The 23,425-nt window shown below is 42.1% G+C and overlaps 1 protein-coding gene across 1 annotated transcript in view; it reads left to right on the top strand.

Moving 5' to 3' along the window:
* The window catches only part of PTPRM (protein tyrosine phosphatase receptor type M), an 824,025-nt gene that overhangs the window by 720,130 nt on the left and 80,470 nt on the right, over positions 1 to 23,425 (top strand). The window contains exons 18-19 of the mRNA XM_028123955.2: positions 3,376 to 3,463; positions 20,386 to 20,462. Coding sequence (XP_027979756.1) covers positions 3,376 to 3,463; positions 20,386 to 20,462 — 165 coding nt within the window. The remainder of the gene's footprint in view (positions 1 to 3,375; positions 3,464 to 20,385; positions 20,463 to 23,425) is intronic.

Below are 23,425 nucleotides of genomic sequence, written 5' to 3' on the forward strand. Positions count from 1 at the left end.
AAAGACTCCACCCCAAAACTGCTAGAACTCGTACAGGAATTCAGTAAAGTGACAGGATATAAAATAAATGCACAGAAATTAGTGGCATTCCTATACACCAAGACAGAAGAAAGAGAAATTAAGGAGTTGATCCCATTTACACTTGCACCCAAAACCATAAGATACTTAGGAATAAATCTAACCAAAGAGGCAAAGAATCTGTACTCAGAAAACTATAAAATACTCCTGAAAGAAATTGAAGAAGACACAAAGAAATGGAAAAACGTTCCATGCTCAGGGATTGGAAGAACAAATATTGTGAAGATGTCCATGCTGCCTAGAGCAATCTACACATTCAATGCAATCCCTATCAAAACCATCCACTTTTTTCAAAGAAATGGAACAAATAATCCTAAAATTTGTATGGAACCAGAAAAGACCCAAATAGCCAGAGGAATTTTGAAAAAGCAAAGCAAAGCTTGTGGCATCACAATTCCAGACTTCAAGCTCTATTACAAAGCTGTCATCATCAAGACAGTATGGTACTGGCACAAAAACTGACATATAGATCAATGGAACAGAATAGAGAGCCCAGAAATGGACCCTCAACTCTATGGTCAGCTAATCTTCAACAAAGCAGGAAAGAATGTCCAATGGCAAAAAGACAGTCTCTTCAACAAATGGTGTTGGGAAAATTGGACAGCCACATGCAGAAGAATGAAACTGGACCATTTCCTTACACCACACACAAAAATAGACTCAAAATGGTTGAAAGACCTAAATGTGAGACAGGAGTCCATCGACATCCTAAAGGAGAACACGGGCAGCAACCTCTTCGACCTCAGCCACAGCAACTTCTTCCTAGAAACATCGCCAAAGGCAAGGGAAGCAAGGGCAAAAATGAACTCTTGGGACTTCATCAAGATATAAAGCTTTTGCACAGCAAAAGAAACAGTCAACAAAACCGAAAGACAACCGACAGAATGGGAGAAGATATTTGCAAATGACATATCAGATAAAGGGCTAGTCTCCAAAATCTACAAAGAACTTACCAAACTCAACACCCAAAGAACAAATGATCCAATCAAGAAATGGGCAGAAGACATGAACAGACCTTTTTCCAAGGAAGACATCCAAATGGCCAACAGACACATGAAAAAGTGCTCAATGTTGCTCAGCAAAAGGGAAATACAAATCAAAACCTCAGTGAGATACCACCTCACACCAGTCATATGGCTAAAATTAACAGGTCAGGAAACGACAGATGTTGGCGGGGATGCGGAGAAAGGGGAACCCTCCTACACTGTTGGTGGGAATGCAAGCTGGTGCAACCACTCTGGAAAACAGTATGGAAGTTCCTCAAAAAGTTGAAAATAGAGCTGCCCTATGACCCAGCAATTGCACTACTGGGTATTTACCCCAAAGATACAAATGTAGGGATCTGAAGGGGTACATGCACCCCGATGTTTATAGCAGCAATGTCCACAATAGCCAAACTGTGGAAAGAGCCAAGATGTCCATCAACAGATGAATGGATAAAGAAGATGTGGTGTGTGTGTACACACACACACACACACACACACACACAATGGAATATTATGCAGCCATCAAAAGGAATAAAATCTTGCCATTTGCAACGACATGGATAGAACTGGAGGGTATTACGCTGAGTGGAATAAGTCAATCAGAGAAAGACATGTATCATATGATCTCACTGATATGAGGAATTCTTAATCTCAGGAAACAAACTGAGGGTTGTTGGGAGTGGTGGGCGGTGGGAGGGATGGGGTGGCTGGGTGATAGACATTGGGGAGGGTATGTGCTATGGTGAGCGCAGTGAATTGTGTAGGACTGTTGAATCACAGACCTGTACCTCTGAAACAAATAATAACACTTTATGTTAAAAAAGGAAGGTAGTAGGAAGGGTAAAATGAAGGGTGGGAAATTGGAGGGGGAGATAAACCATGAGAAACTATGGACTCTGAGAAACAAACTGAGGGTTCTAGAGGGGAGGGGGTGGGGGAATGGATTAGCACGGTGATGGGTATTAAAGAGGGCACACATTGAATGGAGCACTGGGTGTTATATTGCAAACAATGAATCATGGAACACTACATCAAAAACTAAAGATGTAATGTTTGGTGATTAATATACCATAATAAAATTTTTTTAAAAAGTCTCAGGGAGTTTCCAGGCTGGTAGCTAAGACACTAGAATGAGCTGAGTACCATCCATGGCATGGTCATCTCCTGTGCAGTATACCACCGGCGAGTCTCCCTTGTGGGGTCTGAGAGCAGGTGTATCCTACCCCTGCAGCAGTAGTCATGCAGCTTAACTAATGAGCTGGAGCTGGACCCATAGAAAGAGATAATAAATAGGTTCTGTTGAACCACAGACTAATCACTGAATATTGGTAATGGTTGGAAATGGCCAAGATGGCCAAATAGTATAAGAGAGACAGGAATTAGGAACTTCGGTTAGAAAGCCATCCTGGGCATGTTTGAGGGTGTGAGTTGCAGACACCACATTCTCTGGCCTTAAAGTATCTCAGAATGGTGCTCTCTTCATCAGCTCTGCCTTTAGGCCTACTTCTTCTCCTCTCATCTTGTTTCCCAGTTGCTACCAAGAAGTATAAGAGTAGTGGCAAAGACGAGAAGTCAGTTTGACTAACTGCGTCTTGCTTCCATCCTTCTTCCCCTTGCCTTTTATATACTTGGCTACACAAGGATAAAAGGGAATGTGAACTAAAGTGGAGATAAAAGTCCCAGATTTTTTTTTCACCTGTCAACTGATACCAAAGGACATTTTCATTATAACTTGAATAGAAAAAAATATATATCTGACTAATAACATGAAGATTAAAGATCCTGGGCATAATAATGCCAAATCCTTAAATAAATGGACATCTAAGCTCCATTAAAACTGAAGAGAAAACTCTGGCAGAATTTATTACAAGATTTTAGCCTTGAAGGCATGAAGTCATAGCTTCCCTACCTTCACAGTTTCAACCAAAAATCACCTTCTTTCAGTTAGCAGTTGGGAAGAAAAACAATTATCTTTGTATCTCTTAAGAGAGTATTGAAAAATGGTAATATAATTAAGAAATTGAGAGAAATGTTAATTTTTTCTGTATTAAATTGAAGTAGAATAGGGTGAACACCACCATTTTAATGGATTGTACGATAAATTAGGGGTTCACTCTCTGGCCCCCATCTGTGTGTGTAATGTATCAACTAAAGGAAAACAAGGTATTTAATCCATCCTGTCGTTCCCGTGAACATCCTTTTCCCTTACTGACCCTTGCTGTACATTTCTTAAAAACATCCTCCGTCATTAAGATCCTGTGTTTACTGCACCAAATTGTAATTCTTTATGTCACTTTTCTCTTTCTTCCAGAGCTTCTTTGAAGGGCAGTCTGCACCATGGGACTCCGCTAAGAAAGATGAAAACAGAATGAAGAACAGATATGGGAATATCATTGCATGTAAGTGTTGACAGTGTAATTGTGCTGTGGTATAGCTTTCTTTTCGCATCTGCTAAGATTGACCACCAGCCTCACGCATTGAGAATTTACAGTGCAATTACCGCCTTCATCCTTCTGGAAAAGCTGTTGTTATGCTCGTATTAAAGAAAGGAAAAACTACGTAAATACCCCCACTATGTCAGTGTGTCTTGCTGTGGGGCTAGTTTTACTTTCAGATTTAAGGTTTGGGTAACATAGGTAATGCTAAAATGCTGAGAAAGAAAATGCATTTTAGGAGTAAACATAATAGTCCTAATGTTTCCCAGCTGCTACATGAGAATGAATAGAAATAATGATGTGCAACACACCTTAATGCAAGAAGCTCAGAGTTCTCAGCAAGCATTAACTCATTAATCCTCCAGGCACTTGGGTTAGGTAGGTCAGTAATAGCCCCATTTTAAGGACAGGAAACTGAAACTCAGAAGTTAAATGATAGTCCCCATATCACAACACTCATTAGCAAAAGAGGGAGGATTATATCTCAGAAATTCCCAGTTTCTGTGAAGCTGAATGTTACCAATCCATAATGCCTTAGACCGTTTTTAAATCGAACCCAACTTCATTAATGTTCCGTAACGATGCTGAGACACGTGATAGATTGATGAACCTCCTTCTCCTGGGGCTAGAGCCATCCATCCCCTGCATTAAACTGCTCCAAGCCACACGGGACTGCTCCAAGGTACTAACAGGTACTAACAGAATTAATACTATTTCTGAAGATACATAAATTCAGACAAACAAACAAACAGTATGGGACTAGAACTGGAGAGCTTGTAGCTCCTCATGTCTACTGCTATTGAAAGAACACACTGGAAACGTTTGGATAGTCCAGGGAACAATGTATTAGCTTTAGTGATTGTGAAAGTGCTGTGAAATTTTATTTGTCTGAGTTAACATTTCTTGGAAAGACAGGAGAGCCTGCCCGATGGAAGTTTCTGTGACTAAAGAAGTGTTCCGTGCCTGCATTATCTGAAACAGTAGCCACATGCCCCATGAGCACTTGAAAAGTGGCTGGTGCCACCGAGGAACTGAGATTTAAAATTGTATTTGACTTTAATTACTTTGAATTTAAATAATACATGAGACTAGTGGCTCCCACTATTGGATGGTGCTATGGACAGTGGGTTTTACCGTGAAAAAGGAGGGGGTGGGGTTTACACATAATAGGAAAGAACCATCCTGACTGCGCATGAGCACACCCTGTTCTCCCTCTGGCCGCTCCTAAGTCCCAGCCGCTGGTGTTGCAGGTGACAAGTGCTAGCTTCGAGTGTTTTGTCTGTTTATTGACTTAGTGCTTCGAGTGGTCGCCTCAGAGTCCTTGTTAGTCAGAAGATGCTTCCCTAAGATCTAAGGCTTCATTGCCCCTCAGTGGATTCAGTCAACACTATGGAGCACCAGACACCGGGCCCACAGTGAGGATTCCAAGGTGACAGGGACAAATGTGCCCGCCCGCAGGATAGGGCAGAGTGGGTGGGTAACAGAGCACTGTGACGCCAGTCCCATGAGGTAACACGGCACCAGGCTGGAGCTATGTGTGCAGTGCCACCGGCCTCAGGGAAGGAGAACCTGACTTTTCACTGGAGGGTGGTCACAGGAGGAATTGGTTGACCAACATAGCTCCCTCCAAGTTCCCTCATAGTCTCTGGGAGCAGCTAAAGCTTTGCACTGTTAGAAGGATCCAGATTTCTCATCATGGCTTACAGGGTTCTCTCCAGGAGTTCACTCAGTGCTGCAGCAATCTCCAAGGGGATTCACAAAGTAAAATGGGGTGTTCACAGCATGCCCTGGGCCTCCCTCCATACCAGGTGGACGGGGAGGTTGGAAACCTTTGTCCTGCAGTCCCCCTAACATCCCAGATGTGGGCCTCCTGCTGCACGCACAGAAGGCAGTGTTGATGAGTGCGGTTGTCAGCATGCTCAGAGATCCAGCCGGGCTTTGCTCAATAGAACTTTCAGCCTTCTCCTTCTTGATGCCTGAGTTCAATACCTGCACTTGGTGGGCACTGAGGAATATTTCTGAATGATGAATGAAAAAAATAATAAAAGCTAGCATTTGTTTAGCACTTCCTTTATGCTAGATGCCACTCTGAGCACTTTCCACATGTTACCTCACTCTCTCCCTGTAAGGATACCATGAAACAGGTAATATGATTGTTTCTGTCTTACAGGTGAGGCAGTTGAGGCACAGAGAAAGGTTACAGGGTTAATAAGATGTGGAGGCAGGATTCCTACCCAGGAACAGCCTTTATAACAGTGCATGCATGGTTGGACGGTTGGTCCCCACCAGCTTGCTACCGTGCCTGAATTTTTCTCCCTTAGCATCATGGTCTGCAGGAGCCGATGTAGATGACAGGAGGCAGCTGAAAGACACTTTGGGCCCTCACCCCTTCCTCTGACCCCTGCGGACCCCAGAGAGAAATTCCGGAGCTGCCACTGCCCAGGGTCTCCTGCAGAAGCTCTTTGTTGATGACTTTTATCCTCTGTTGTCTAAGAAGGAGAGTGGGGGCAGGGCCTCATGTATGGATTAGTTGTTAACCTATTATCATTAATTGTCACCTAGCTCAGAAAGGGTGCGGAGGGGAACAGGATGTCAGAGGACATTTAATAATGATCTGGGGGTGAGAAAGGCAGACGACAGGACCGCCTGCATCCTGCCTGGTCTGGCCTAGGGCACCACTGGCTGGAGGGCACTGGCCAGCACATTGGAACATAGGGTGGGAAGGGAAACAGAACAAGAGATCAGTGTGGTCTAACCTACCTCCCAACATTATTGGAATAAAAATTTATACTGTTTTTTTTTTTGAAGACATTGAAAAGCCACAAATTCTATGCAAATATAAAATATTTTAATTCTGTTAAGTGCTGTTCTCGTCTCCAAATTGAGGCATGGAGAGACAAAATGACCTGCCTGTGATCACATGAGGAGGTAGTCGTCCTTTTGTGATGTAAAACATATTTTTTCTAATTTAATTATTTGGGAAAGTTTGTTTTTATAGACCTAGGTAGAGGTATGGCCCCTCCATGAATATGAGAATGGCCTACATTGATTGCTTCCTTTCTATGAAAAGTCTGCAGGCTCTCCCTGGCATTCCAAGTGGATTCTCTCCTATAAAGTTCTGTTCAGCCTCCAGAAGCCCCACCCACCTTGTCTCTACCTTGACCTTCTAGATATTGGGTGTGCCTCTGTTTTCCATAGAAACCTTGAATGTCATTCCTCTACCTGATTTCTCCTTATGGCTGGACTGAGAGTGTGTGCTCAAATAGACCAAATAATTTATCCCTTCATTCAACAGATACTTCGTGATCACATACTATTTGCCAGACACCATGCTAGGCACTGTTACAGAAGGATGATTAAACATAATCGGGCACTGTCCTCCCAGCCATTACCGTCTAGGGCAGGGCTTGGCAGACTCTGAAAAGGGCCAGATAATAAATACTTTAGGCTTTGCACGCTGGCCAGTTTCAGTTCAAAACATCGACTTGCAGGTGCTGACTCCTGGTTCAGTGAAGAACAGATCTCACTGGGACAACTTTTCATTTCTACCACCCAGGGCTCACTTCTACCACCAGCATCATCATCTTCAGCCCTCAAGACCCTGCACTTAAGATGGATGATTTTAAACCCCCCTGTGTATTCACTGAATGTTCCATGACTTTAGAGTCTAGGGGCCAGAGCAGACCAAGACATGCATGAACTGATAGGAGAAGGGTACACGAGTGAGGGGTGGACTAATGAGAAAAGACCTTGGGCAAAAGAGATGAACACAGGATTTGGAGCTATAAGACGCAATTGGGGTCTTGGGCCCACCATATACTAACCAGGTGACCTTGGAGAAGTCATGACGTTCTCAATGTCAGTTTCCTGAGTTTCACCTATTACGGAAACAAACTTAAATGCCACATAAAAAGAACATTGATTGTTGTTAAGTGAAAAAAAATCCCATCTTTTCTTATTACTCCTGTGTTGCTCTTTACTCTTCAGTTTAGTGGATTCCATAGGTCATTTAAAAACTTATTTTTTTAATTTATTTATTTGTCAGACAGAGAGAGCACAAGCAGGGGGAGCGGCAGGCAGAGGGAGAGGGAGAAGCAGACTCCCTGCTGAGCAAGGGAGTTTTTAGGGACACCTGGGTGGCTCAGTCGGTTAAGCATCTGCCTTCAGCTCGGGTCATGATCCCAGAGTCCTGGGATCGAACCCTGCATTGGGCTCCTTGCTCCGTGAGGAATCTGCTTCACCCTCTGCCTCTCTCTCTTTCTCTGTCTCTCATGAATAAATAAGTAAATAAAAATCTTTTTTAAAAAATAAGAAAAATAAATAAAAATCAGCATTTGGAAGCCTCAGGTTCCAAATGATGAGCTGGTAGGCACTTGCAGGCACCACCTTGCTCCCTAATTGTTAGCACGACTCTGCACAGTGACCCGGCCCCTGATGGGCTGTGACTCTGGGCTCCATTTCGGGGTGGTTTGCTGTCACCTGGCTGATTTTCTACCTCTCACCTGCCCTCCATCCTGTTCCCTCCCCGTCTTTCAGTGTTTGTTCATCAGGTTGCTTTGTTTGCTCTTGTGCTTTTCTAAAGACAACATCAAAAAAAGAGACTTCTGTGCCCCAGCTACACTATCATCCAGGCTCCTATTCTTCCTTCTCAGTTGCTGTGGCATCTGGAAGCCATTCTCTGTGCACACATGTTATCTTTTGCTTTTTTCCATGTATTTTTTTATTTTTTTTCCTTTAACATGTATTTTTTTATGTATCAGAATTATTCTATTTTTTATTGAAATATAGCTGACACACAATGTGACGTTAGTTTCAGGTGTATCACACAGCGATTGGACAAGTCTGCTGTGCTCACATGATGATTTCATGTGCAGATACATATGAAATCATTACTGTAATCAAGCTAGTTAACAGATGCTCTCACATAGTTGCCATTTGTGAATGTGCAGTGAGAGCCCCTGAAATCTACTCTCTTGGCATATTTCTAGTGTTTAATATAGGATCATTAACTATAGTCATCACACTGTACATGAGATCTCTAGACTTATTCATCCCACATAATTGCAACTTTGTATCCTCTGGCCAACATCTCCCCATGTCTCCCCCCACCCCGCCACTCCGGAGTCACGCTTCTACTCTGCTTCTCTGAGTCCCACTGTTTTAGATTCCACATATAAGTGAAATCACGCGGGTTTTTTCTGTGTCCAGCTTATTTCACTTAGCATGATGCCTCCGAGTTTCCTCCACATTGTGGCAAATTATAATCTTTTCATCTAGTTTTCTGTTGTTTTCGGAAATCACTCTAGAACGGTGTGTCATTATTTATGTAATTCTGTATAAAGCTCTATGCTGGCATATCCTGAGATAACAATCGCTTAGGCCTCCTCCAGACAATTATTAATGCTTTTTAAGTGGGGTATCCAAATACTTAGATACCACCGGCAATCCACCTCAGCTAAGTAGGATGAGTTTGATACTACCCATGGGTTGCAGAAACACTACTGCTGTTGCCTTGAATCCCAGAACTGCCCTGGGCCGGCCCTCACCCAGCCTCTGAGTCAGGCTTGCAATCCTAGGGAGTGGCCCCAAGTCGGTGTGAGCACCGCAGGTTGTTCTGATGAATCATTTCATTCGGAAGCTTCTTGATTTGAGACTCTTTATGTGTCTTTATAGTAGTGAAAATATTGTTAAAATAGTATTGTTAGAGTTGTGGAAGGATTTGAGATAAAAAGAATAAAAATACTTATCCAAATCCCGCTTATGTATGCACCCATATTAGTTTCTTTATAGGCATGCCCCCTCCACCCTAAAAAATGATGTAATTGTAGAAAAGTTGGTTACACTGCCTGAGAAGCCTACTTCATAGCACCTAAGGCTTCAGGAATGACCACCAGCGAGGAGGAAGAACTGGGGGGTTTGGTCAACCTATCTTAGAAATTCTCCTTAGTGCTTTTCAGAGAACTTAAGAAGTGTCAGTAATGATCACATTCATTGTTTTGCTACATCGTTTGCATATAAAATGGTTTTAATGGTGCTTAAAAAGTGTTTATTAGCTTTTGCTCTTAAGTACGTTAAACTTTTCCCTTATTTACATTATAAATTTGCTGAGCTACTCCTTTCTAAATATAAACAAATACCCCCCTCCACCACGCCACAAAAACAGCCCTCCTGATTTTCTCAGTGGTTCCTAATTATAATTAATTTTGAGCTTAAGATACACACCAAATCTCCTGGCTAACGGGAACCCCTTTGAGCCTGGGGCCCTCTTTTCTGGGGGCTGGCAGTTGAAGATAAGGAGCCAGAAATCTGCAGGCCCTTCCCAGGCTCCCTCCCCCGCCTTTCTATGGTCCATTCAATGAAGACATATTGGTCTGCCCTGTGCCAGGCTCTCTACCAATCTAAAGGAATTCTTTCAACAGATATTATTGAGTGCCTGTTACATGCAAGGCACTATCCTAGGTGTCAGAGACAGAACAGGGAACAGAACAAAATTCTTTGCCTGTATAGCACTTGACATTCTTACGGGGGCAACAGAAAAAGTCACCAAGTAAACTGTATAATATGTCTTATTAGAAAGTGAGGCATGTAACAGGGAAAATGAAGCAGTGAAAGGAGACACATGAGGCAGAGGTTGGCGTTTTTAAGTTGTGGTCAAGAAAGGCCTCCCTGAGAGGCTCAGATGCAAGCCAAGGCCTGACACAGGTGAGGAAGGGAGCCAGCTCCCGGCAGAGGCCCTCAGGGGGCAGACCTGCCTCAGTGTGGTGCCTGGGACAGCAATGAGGCCAGTGTCACTGGAGCAGGGTGAGGGTGAGCAAGGGCAGAGATGGAAATGTGATGAACTGGTGTGACCATGGTGGCCCAGAGTGGATACAGCCCCTGATGTTTTCCAGGGAAGGGGCAGGGGAGGAGAGACTTAAATGATTATACAAAGGAATTAAATGATTATTGAAATAAATGAAATAAAGTTAAGGGCCACAAAGAAGAGGTATATGGTACGGTGAGACTTTGTAATGTGGGGATTGACTTCTTCAGGTGGTGTGGGAAGGCTTCCCTGGGGATGTGAAATGGAAGACCACTGAGTAAAGGGGTAGAGCAAACAGGTGTTGCAGACAGGGGGTGCATCATGTGAACACACCCTTCACATGAGAGAACCCCTTGAGTCTGAGGAACTAAAGGAAGGCCAGGTAGCCAGAGCTGGGGTTTAAATGGAAGCCAGACCTGCAGGGCCTTCTAGGAAAGATTAAAGATTTTAGTGTTCGTTAGAAGAACAAAGGGGAACCTCATCAAAGGGTCTTTTTGAGGAGGGAGTGGGGGTTATTCATTAAATTTGCATTTGGAAAATTTAATCTGACTGCAAAATGAAAAATGAATTGGAAGGGGACACTAGTTAAGAGATTCTTTCAGTTGCCCAAGTGAAAAGCAATGATAATGTGGACTAGGAAGAAGAGAAATAGACAGATTCAAGAGACGTAATTGATCAAATCGAATGGATTGGATGTGGGGCAAGGAAGGTGGAGGAGACAGAGTTGCTTCTATGTTTCTGACTCACAGGAGGATGGATGAGTGGTGCATGGACGGTGACTGGTTAGACAGATGGAAGGATGGGACATTTACTCCATTGGGAACACTGGAAGGGAACCACACTTGGCAGGGAGCTCAGGGATAGGTCTGATGTTGGCAGTAGCAGGGAAAGCTTATGAATTGAATCTGGGGATGCACCAGGATGCCTGTGAAACATTTAAATGAGATGTCCAGTAAGCAGTTATATAGACTGCTCTGAAACCCAAAGGGGAGGGATCTGGGCCCAAATGTAAACCAGTGAATCTTGGGGCATAGAATGGCAGTTGAAACCATTGGCGTGATAAGATTATCTGTGGAGGAAGCATGGAGGGCATCGAGAGCCCGGGACCCAGGCTGGAGGGGCTTCAGTAATGGGAAATACTGAGGCAATATTGCCTAATGTGTACAAAAGAGCATTGTGTCGTGGAGAAGAATGGGTGTCAACAGTGTCCTGCTGAAGGCTCTAGTGCAACGAAGACTCTGATGTAACAGCATGAGAATTATTCATGAAATTAGCAAACGGTGCTTTGAATGGAGTAGGCAGGGGGTGAGTAGGCAATGGGTGAGGACATGATGGGAGGACAGACAGCTTTATGAAGGGAAGAGAAGAGAGTCCCTTCTGAGCTTTGATTTACATCCGCATTGTGTTACCCATGCCCTCCTACTCCATTTTTCTGGCTAATAGTGAGTTATCGAAGAGGAGAGTGAAACCTTTGACCCCATCTATCGCACCTGACTCTTTGAGCCAGTGACCCAGTCTTGATGCTCATGCTGAAAACCACTCTTACAGGGTTTTGTTCCATAGCACTGTGCTTCTCTCTACCAGGGGAGCCCCTCCAACAGTGTCACTTCTCAGGAATCCCTAACTGTCATGATCTGGTATAGGAATAAAGGCAGGTAAAGGGAGGGTGTTGGGAACGAGGGATTAGTTGGATAAGTTTGGGCTGGCAGGGAGAGCTTTTGGTGTTACAAATCAGACGGATGAGAATAAGGGAGAAACAAATCAACACAACATGTTTAGGAAGGCAAAAAAAAAAAAAATCTAGAAGAATTAGGCAAAATAAGAGTTAGGGGTCCTGCCAGGACACTGAAGATTAAAGAGTAAGGGTCCCTAGTTGAGGGTCTAGCTGTAAGCAATAAACACAGCAAGACCAAGTAACACATAAAACTGACAGCAAGAGCAAAGATTAACATGGAGGCACCTACCACTAAAGTCGAAGATTCCTCATTTGCTTGGTGCTCAGAACCGGCATGGCCTGAGCATTCAGGTGGGCATAAGCAGGGATACCAGGCTGGCATACAGGTCACACAGGGGTAGATCACTGAACACTTCCCATCTATTCACTTGTCTCTTCTGCATCTTGTACCTTGAAACCAGTGCAGCAGCAGTCCTTGGCAAGTATGTAAGCACAGGAGAAGCAAAGCCATTATTTGCAGAAATCAGTAGTAATTAAAATTAATTGGGAGTCTCCTCTCAGAGGGCAAATGTTACTTAGATCATTGTGATTCCAATTTACCTTAAATATGTCATTAATATTTAGCAGAAAGAGAGAACTGGTTGGAGGTGAAATATTATCAATGTCACACTTCACTTCTACTGCAGTAGTAGTATCTAATCACATACAAGTGAATTGCAAGGCTATTACCCATATCCATCGTGTTTAAAATGAAAATGTTAAAATATTTGAAGCTACTTAGAGGTGTTTTAAATATAACGTTATGTGACAAAAAAGGCATAATTAACCCTTTTTAGAGACTTAGAGTAAAACATAGAGACCTGCTTTAAATGTCTAATTACCCCATCTTTAGTGTACGAATGCACACATCCATAAATGCATGCGTTTACATATCCATAAATACACACATGCACACACATAAATACCCACATACATACATACATAAATACACATAAATACATACACACATGCATAAATAAGTATACGTACATGGGAAAAAACACCAGCAGATTATAATTTTTCAGTAGTAAGCAATGGTTTGTTATGCGTTATACCTGGTCTTTATGTGCCTATTTCTTACCCAAAAATATTATTTTTGCCCTATTTCTTATAGTAAAGGCTTTTTTGAAAGGAATGAGAGGAATAGCAACAAGGCCTTTATATGGATTTTCTCAAAATGTCAGAGTTTGTTACCCTTTGTGATGGGCTAACATTGAGTTGTGATTATAATATAAACATTTGCTGGATTTTGATCATTTTCCAGTCATCCATGGCTAAGTGGATATCTTTTTCCCCATTATAAAAGGAATTCATACACATTAAGGAAAAATTATGCAGTAACAAAGAGTTGGGGAAAATTGCTCAGAACCTCACCAACTAAGTTCAAACCCTACTAACGTTTTTTTCTGTTTCCTTCATCTTTTTCTGTTCTCTGCCTTGAAGTTGTTGGCTTTATTTTTTAAAGTAAAAATAGGTCTGTTATTTTATTTCTGATTATAAAGGTGGTATAAACTGTGTAGACAATTAAAAGAGTGTACCAAATCATAAAGATGAAAATAAATATTACTCCAAATTTGCCCACCCAGCAGAAATCCCACCCTTTCACTTATACCACTAAGCATTTCTGCACACATATACAATTATTTCATATAAAAAGACTCTTAAGAGACATGCTGCTTTTGTGACCTGCTCTACTTCACTCCACAATATGTCACAGAGATCTTCTCAGGGAAAGTAATTAAAGCTATAGTAATACTTTTTGATGATTGTATCATATTCCATTGTTTTATAAGACTTAGTTCACAACCCTCATCAAGCTTCCTGGGTGTCCTCTGAAACCAACTCTCAGACACAGAGGGAAGGGAGAGACCAAAGAAAGAGGCAAGGCACTTCGGGATGGTAATTGGGAGTTTTAATTAGTAAAGGGAACTTATATACAAGGCTTGTCTTGGGTGGCAGCAAGATGAGTGGATCCCTGCATCTGCCCGCCAAATCTTAAAGGTTTATGAAGAGATCTTAACTAGGTTCATTCACTTATATTGTGCAAGTGTTCGCAACACCATATCACTATCTCAAGACTAAGCCCTTGGAGTAGCCCCTGGGAGCAGGAAAAACAAGCAGAACCCACATTCCAAGGATAATGGGGGAATGGGTGAGGAATTTCAAGTGCCTGGGTCCAGCTCATGGGTCAACCACTGGTCACATCTTTTCGATGACCTTCCCCAACAGAGACCACTGTTGAGCAGTTCCCTGCTGATATCCTTGAATGGTTTGGACTAGGTGAGGACAGAATAAATTGTGTTTTAGAAAAGCAGCTCTCAGCATGGATTAACAAAATTCAACATCCATTTACGTTAAAAACTCTCAACAAAGTGGGTATAGAGGGAATGTACCACAACATAATAAGGGCCAGATATGACAAGCCCACAGCTAACATAATGGTGAAAAGCCCACTCAATGGTAAAAAACTGAAAACTTTTCCTCTAAGATCAGGAACAAGACAAGGTTGCCCACCCACTCTTGTCACTTTTATTCAACAAAGTATTAGCAGTTTTAGCCGTAGTAATTAGGCAAGAAAAAGAAGTAAAAGGCTTCCAAATTGGAAAGGAAAAAGTAAAATGGTCACTATTTGTGAAAAACATGATTTTATATATAGAAAACCCTAAAGACTACACACACACACACACACACACACACACACACACACACACTTAGAACTAATAAATGAATTCAGTAAATTTTCAGGGTACAAAATCAACATACAAAAATATATTGCATTTCTATACACTAACAACAAACTATCAGAAAGAGAAATTAAGAAAACAATCACATTTACAATTTCATCAAAAAGATTAAAATATCTAGTAATAAATGTAAGCAAGAAGGTGAAAGACCTATACTCTGAAAACAGTAAGACATTGATGAAAGAAATTGAAGAAGACACAAATACATGGAAAGATATTCTGTGCTTATGATTGGAAGAATTAATATTGTTAAAATATCTGTAATACCCAAAGCAAGCTACAGATTCAGGACAATCCCTATCAAAATTCCAATGGCATTTTTTTTTTACAGAAAAAGAACAAACAATTCTAAAATTTGTGTGGGACCACAAAAGGCCTTGAATAGCCAAAGCAATCTTGAGAAAGAAGGAAAAAGCTAGAGACATCACATCACACTCCCTGGTTTCAAACTACATTACAAAGCTATAGTAATCAAAACAGTATGGAATTGGCATGAAAACAGACACATAGATCAGTGGAACAGAATAGGGATTCACAAAATAAACCCACACATATATGGTCAATTAATTTACAACAAAAAAGGCAAGAATATACAATGGGAAAAGGACAGTCTCTTCAATAAATGGTATTGAGAAACTGGGAAACCACATGCAAAAGAATAAAATTAGGCTACTATATTACATTAGATATAATAGTTAGCTCAAAATAAATTAAAGACTTGAATGTAAGACTGAGACCATAAAACTCCTAGAAGAAAACACAGGTGGTAAGCTCCTTGACATTGGTCTTGGTGATGATTTTTTGGATCTGACTCCAAAAGCAACAAAAGCAAAAATAGATAAATGGGACTACCTCAAAATAAAAATCATCTGCACAGCAAAGGAAACCATCAACAAAATGAAAAGCAAACCTACTGAATGGGAGAAAACATTGCAAATCATATATCCAATATGGGGTTAATATCCACAACATAATAAATTACTCATACAACCCAGCAAAAAAAAAAAAAAAATCCTATTTAAAAATAGGCAGCGGATCTGAATAAACATTTTTTCTAAAGAAGACATGCAGATGGCCAATAAGCACATGAAAAATGTTCAACATCACTAGTCATCAGGGAAATACAAATCAAAACCGCAGTAAGATAACACCTCACACCTGTGAGAGTGGCTGTTATCAAAATGACAAGAAATAGCAAGTTTTGGCAAGCATATGGCAAAATGGGGGGCCTCATGTCCTGTTGGTGGGAATGTAAGTTGGTGCAGCCACTATGAACCAGTATGGAGCCTCCTCAAAAAATTAAAAACAGAACTGCCATAAGATCCAGCAACCCCACTACTAGGTATTATCTAAAGAAAACAAAAACACTAATTTGAAAAGATATATGTACTCCTGTGTTCATAGCAGCATTATTACAATGGCCAAGATATGGAAACAACCTAAGTGTCCATCAACGGATGAATAAATAAAGGCGATGTGATACACACACACACACACATGCACACACACGCACGCACACACGCGCGCACGCACACGCACACACGCACGCACGCACACACGCACACACACACACACGCACACACAAGATGCAGCTAGAGTAGACAGATAGATATACATACAGATAGACACATATATCTGCATCCTACCTGTATATAATGAAATGCTATTTGGCCATAAAAAAGTATTAAATCTTGCCATTTGCAACAACATGGGTGGAACTAAAGGGTATTATGCTAAGTGAAATAAGTCATACAGAGAAAGACAGATACTGTATGATTTCACTTATATCTGGAATCTTAAAAAACAAAACAGAGCAAAACAAAACAAAAATAGACCTATAAATATAGAGAACAAACTGTTGGTCACCAGAAGGGAGGAGGTGGGAGGAAGGACGAAATAGGTGAAGGGGATTAGGGGGTACCGTCTTCGAGTTAAAAAATAAATAAGACATGGGGATAAAAAGTACAGCATAGGGAATATAGCCAGTGACATTATATCAACTCTGTATGATGACAGATGGTAACCAGACTTAAACTGTGGTGAGCATTTTGTAATGTAGATAAATATTGAATCACTGTGTTGTACACCTGAAACTAATACAATATTGTGGTTGCTAGAGGGAGGGGGGTTGGGGGTAGGTGAAATGGGTGAAGGGGGTCAAGCGGTACAAACTTCCAACTATAAAATAAATAAGGTACAGGGATGTGATGTAAGTATGGTGACTATAGTCGACAGTATTGTAGTACATACTTGAAAGTTGCCAAGAGAGTAAATCCTAAAGGTTTCATCACAATAAACAAAAAAAAATGTGTAACTTTATCTAGTGACTTACCGTGGTGATCATTTTACAATATATACAAATAGTGAATCATTATGCTGTACACCTGAAACTAATGTAATATGTCAGTTAGACCTTGATTTAAGAAAAAAATTTTTAAATAAAAAGACAAGTTCCTGAGTTGATGCCAGGGGATTAAGATGTAGCAGCTATTTGGGAGTGTTCATCCTATTTCCAAGTCTTTTTGGAAATCCTGTTTCCTCTTTAAAACTAGCTCAAGCTCATCTTTCCCAAAGATTAGCTGCTTAGAGTGTGCAGTTTTACCCTCCTCCACTGACCTGCAGACAAGTGTCCTGGGCTCTTTGTAGTTTGAATTGCTAAACAACAAGGATGTTACTTTTATTCACATAAGAGGGGTAATTCCTTTTTAATGGAAACTGTCCTATATTCCATGCACTTGACGTGTACTTCTCATTTGGTCTTCCCAACGATCCTCGGAAGGATCATCAACCTCTTTTTACAGATGAAGCTCATGAAGATTCACGGTTTGTCTAAGTTCACGATTTGGGGGAGTAGTAGAGAGCCAGTATTCAAATCAGGGTCTCTGGGACACCAAAGCTAATCTCTGAGAGATTAAGCCCATTCTCCCCGCTAAACTCTCTCTCTCCCTGCCTTAAGAGTCACTGACTTATCAATACTCACGCATTTTATCACTGAAAGGAAAAATACCTCCTAAACCTCATTGCAGTAATTCTTGAGCCATCTCCTGAGTACACATCAATAACGTATGACAGTTGTCCTCTAGTGGCACGCTCTAGAGTCACTGTCACCCCTGCATCTACTTCATCCGGGCAAGGGGAGTCACAGGGGAACTCCCAAAGCCTCCAAGACCGAGTCTGTGACGTGCACTTCCCAGCTTTGAGGGATCTGTTTCTCAGGACACCGAAGCTTAGAGTGGAACTTGAAGGGGTATTCTACAAGGAAGGGGTGGAGAATGTGGTAAAATGAACATAATACGAAACTTACCACATTAACCATGTGTCAGTGTCCAGTTTGGTGGCATTAAGTTCACTCACATTGTCGTGCAGCCATCACCACCCGCTGCCAGATCATCTTCCCCAAGTCTGTACGTACTCAACATTGGTTCCCTATTCCCCACCTCCCCTCAGCCCCTGGCAGCCACTTTCTTCTTTCTGTCTCTGTGCATTTGACTACTCTCAGAATCTCATGGAAATGGAACCATGCAGTGTTTGCCCTGGGTTGGGTTTATTTCACATAGCATAATGCCCTCAAGGTGGACCCTTTTATTTTTAAATAGTGAAATATAGGTACGAAACAGGGCATAAAGCCTCCAAATACAGGTTAATAGATGTGTTCTAAAGCCAACACTCATAAAACCACTAAGCAAGTCCACAACAGGACCCCAGAAAGCCCCAGTGAACCTCGCCTGATCACAACTTGTCCCTTCTTCCATTGAGACAGTGCCTATCAAGACAGGGCATTTGTTAGTGGGGTGAAGAGGTAAAGGCATTGCGTGCACCTCCTGTGTGTTGGGACCACCACATGTGGTTGTGTGCTGCAGGCAGTGCTGTGAAGAGAGGCCGTGGAGCTGGGCAGTGTGGCCTGGGTGGAAGGTGCTCACAGGGATCTTCAGAATGGACACTATGTGGTCTCTGACCCCAAGAGGTTATAATCTAGTAAAATCAACTTTAGAATAAGGAGAAGATACTACTGTGCCTATAAAGAGAAATAAAAACAATCTCAGTCTGCTTAGGAAATACACTCGGCATATGTCTTGTGGGTTTCCCCATCAGGAGGAGAGTAAAGCAATAACATGTGGAGAAATAGCAGCCAAGGTTTAAAAAAAAAAGAAAAAAGATTGAGGGAGGGAGAGTGGTAACCAACTGAACAGTAGGAGATGATGGGGAATCTCTTTATTTCAAAGGCTCTGTTTATGGGAGATGAGAATGGAGTCTTATCAGAGATTGAAGTCCCTTTGCAGAACATTCCAGAATAATTTGAGAAGCCCAAGGGTGGTAAATCATAGGGAATGAGCGGCATTCATCCTAAGGTTCTAAAAGAAATAAAGTGTGAGAGGGGGAATTCTAACAAGGAGGTACAATAGATCCTAAGACAGCACTGCTTCTGAAGACTGGGGGCCTCTAATATGATGCCTGCCTTTTAAAACAACTGCCCAGGGAAAGTCAAGGAGTACAGGAAGGCAGGCCTCATCTCCCTTCAGAGGAGCTGACTAAAAGCCTGATGTGTGCGGAATGGCCATGATTCAGGTCTATTGGAGCATCTTTCATTCAGGAGGCTCAAACGGCTTTACTGCCAGAATTGCTTACCGCCCTGCTCCTCGGTAGCTGTGTGTACACACCGGCTCTCCTAACAAATACAAAAGCCGGAACAATCCGCACATCCCCAGCATCCTAGTGACTCACCTCCCCCATGCTCCCAGCAAAAATATGCATGGGGGGCTCTGGTTTTAAGCAAAATGTGCTCTGAGAAACTAGATCTTAGAGTAGGTCACCGCAAGGAAAACTTTGACTGCATATGGGTCCGTTCCTGGCTTGCTCTCGTGTGTGTGGGCAACAGCTGTACTGATAGTGAGAAGGACAGTCCGCGTGTCTGTTACACAGCACGTGACAGCGGCAACAGCTGACATTTATCCATCACTTATTATATACCAGGCTCTCTTCTAATCTTCTTTTCAATTTTATTTTAATGCTCAGGATAATCCCTTGAGGTGGACACTGTTAATCCCCAGGCTCCAGATAAGAAAACTCAAGCACAGAGAGGTGTAGTAACATGCCCCAGACCCCAGGTGGGGTATTCTAACCTGCACACCAGACTTTGAGTCTCACACACAGGGTAACAGAGAGTGGCTTAGGGAATTCAGGGACAGCTCCGGTTAGGTCCATGTCTGCACCTCCCAAAAGGCTGGGCCATGGTTTATAACCATCATTTGTCAAGGTAGATGTCGTAGGCAGCCGTCAAAATCTCAGGGTTTATATGTGATTTAGTGAAGTCGCTACACATTCAGTCCGAGAAATAAGTCCATTGTGATTCATAGGACTCAATGTGGAAGTTTCAGACCTCTGCCAAAGCCTCATGCCTGTGCATGATCAAAGAATAAGTTAATGAGAATTGCTGTAAAATGCTAATAATTATAAATCCTTCCTAGTTTTAAGAGCAAAATAGGAAGTGTAGAAGGTGTGTAGTATTTAATTCTTTATCTTTAAAGCAGCATGGATGCGGTTGATCTCCATGTAATATCCTTACATTCTGGGGCTCTGAGCAGCCCAACAGATTGCTTTTCATCACTCTTTTCTTTTTCCTTTGCAGATGATCATTCGCGGGTGAGGCTGCAGACCATAGAAGGAGATACCAACTCAGACTACATCAATGGAAATTATATCGACGTATGTATTTTGAAACTGTCAGTAAGCCCAACTGTTCTGACACATTCCACATTGTGTGTCTGCTGTGATATTGGTGGGCACACATTACTCCAACTACAGAGCAAACACATAACCGTTGCCCCACACCCCGCAGAACTTTATGATGAAGGCATGGCCAGTCCTTGTCTCAAGTGGGCCAACTGGCTGGTGAACTCCTCTCTAACCTTCTGTGCCTCCTTTGCCATCCTGTGCCCCTGTGGACCAAGAAACTGTTATTTCCATTTTTTTTGTCAACAACTTAGATTATTTGACACTTAAAAAAAATCTGTTTACATATTAATAGGATAAAACTGTCTAATTCCTAATTCGATGATTTGCAATCTCTCGTCATTACTGCACTTTTAAGTTGCCTTCAAAGTAGTCTGCAGCTGTTAACCAGGACATCTAATGCACACAAGACATGTCATTAAATATGTAGGCTGTTTAATTATTGAAGACTGCTTCTTGGTTCATTCTGCATCATGTTAACTTAATGTCTTACATTAGAATAAATTCCTGAGGAGACAGCATGTTTTCAGTTGAAAGAATGAATGAAATCAAAAGTAGCCTGAAAATGAAGGGAAAGTCATTGTTACCTTCCAGGCCCAGGCTCACATTAAACAGGCTTCAGCTCTCTTGCAGTTCCCAAGGCAGTGTGCTTGGCCATCACATTTTCTTCTAGCCCATCAGTATTTCCACAGACAGGTTTTATATATATATGGATAAAATACATACATATATATATATATATACATATATATATGGGTTCTTATATTTTCTTGGTTGAGTATAAATCAGATGCTACTAAAAGTACTAGCATCATAACCAGAAGAAATGTTATTTTTAGTACTACTTGGAAAGGTTTGACAACTTTGGTTATGGATCTGAGGGTGGGGCCTGCGGGATGACTGTTGGAAGAATAATTCACATCCCATCCTCAGAAGACCCCTACACCGCTACATTTCATAATGACCCAAAACATACCCAACCCAAGTTACATTTTTTTTTCTATTAAAGCAAAATTTCTTCCTAAAGTACATTGTACTTATTTCTTTATCCAGCAGACATTTAGTGAGTACCTTATGGGAGTATTCAGAGGTGTCCAAGACCTGTTACCTTCCCCCTAAGACCTCACAGTTCAGAAGCTAAAGTAAGAAATAATCTTCTCTGTAACACTCCTTCCCTTGAGAGATTCCATGGGAATCCTGTTTATGCTCCAGTCCCAGCTCCTAGAGCACCCCCCGCAGAGTCCTTAAGCACAGGGACATTATCTTACATCATCTTTGTATCCCCTGCACTGGGCACAGGCCTGCAGTACTGTAGCACTTAATAAGTGTTTGATGAATCACTGCCTGAAGGAGTAAATGTAATCAGATTCGGCTTTGTGGTAGAAGTGATTTTAACTAAGTTTTAAAGAATGGGCGGGTAGAGATGCAGAGGAGGAAAGACATAAAAGTAATGAAAATACCGGATTAATTAGTTTTAATTTTAACAGAGAAAAGAGTCAATATTCAGGGCTCCTTTATTCACTTAGTCAATAGGATTTTATTGAGCAGCCTATTATATTATATGTCAGTTACTGTTGTAGATACTGGAGTTATAACTGTGAGCAATTCAGACCAAAAACAAAAGCAGACCTCTGACCCAGTGGAACTGGTGCTCTAATCGGAGGAAACAGACAATAAATGAACTAAGCCAGTTAATTCTATATGGTATATTAGATGGTAGTATGTATGATGGAGAAAATGAAGGCTGTAACAGGGGGATGCAGAGAACCAGTTTGGAGATGGATTGTAATTTTTGAGTAGAGTGGCTGGAGCTCTACTGAAAGGTACTATTTGAGCGGAGAAATTGAAAGGTTGTGTGCCGTGTAGGTATTCAGGGAAAGAGCATTCCAGACTGAGAAAAAGCCCATGATAGGCCTTCCTGTGGATCATGGCTGGCAAATTTGAAGTGAAATAAGCAGGCAAGGGTTGGTGGCATGGTACGAGGGGGTAGAGTCACAGGTGAGCAGGTCTGAGGGGTTGTAGGGCCAGATAAGGTAAGCAGTCATACAGACGTGGGCTTTTACTGTGAGATGGGCAGTTACTGGAGGATCTGAGCAGAGGGGTGATAGGATCCCAAAGTATAGAGGAGAACACACCATAGATGGGTGAGAATAGAAGCCTGAAGACCTCCCAGGTGACTACAGGAGCAGCGAGAGAGCGGGGAGGTGGTGGCACTGGAAGATGAGAAATGGTAGGATCCTGGATCCACGCTCAACTCAGAGCCCTGGATTTGCTGACAGATTATCTATGGGGTGTAGGAGCAAGAGACGTGTCAGGATGCCTTTTGAGATGGAATTGCCATTATCTGGAAAGAAGACTGGACAGAGCAGATTCGGGTGGGAGGTAGGGAGGAATTAAGGAATTCACTTTTAGATATATTAATCCTTAAATATATGTTAGACATCTAAGTGGAAGTGCTGAGTAGGAGATTATCCCACATCAGGATTTGGGGGGTGGGGGGATCCCAGGCTAGAGGTGAGGATACAGAACTCATCAGCATAAAGATGGCCTTGAAGGCTGCGGGACTGGATGAGATCACCAAGGGAGTCCGTGTGGATGAGGAAAGGGTCCAAGAACAGGGCCCTCCAACATCAACATCAAGGCAAAGAGGAGGAATGGGCAAATGAATGAGGTGACAAGCCAGGGAGGGAGGGAGGAAGAAAACCAGGAGAGCATCATATCCCAGAAGGCAAAGAAGAAAGTATTTCAGGGGGGATTAATCGTGTCACGGAGATGGTGACAGGTCACAGAGATGAGAACAGAGAAATGACCGTTGCGTTTAGCAGCACAGGTCATTCGTGGGCTGTGTGAATTATTTCTGTTTTGTAAATGATTTCCTCCTATCTCCTAGCCTTGCTAGGGCTGACTCATGGGGCCGTACATCAGACAGGGTCTTGC

This window comes from Eumetopias jubatus, unplaced genomic scaffold (genome assembly GCF_037043125.1).
Source record: "Eumetopias jubatus isolate StellerSeaLion01/CBP00866 unplaced genomic scaffold, mEumJub1_p1.0 scaffold_16, whole genome shotgun sequence".
Taxonomy (NCBI): domain Eukaryota; kingdom Metazoa; phylum Chordata; class Mammalia; order Carnivora; family Otariidae; genus Eumetopias; species Eumetopias jubatus.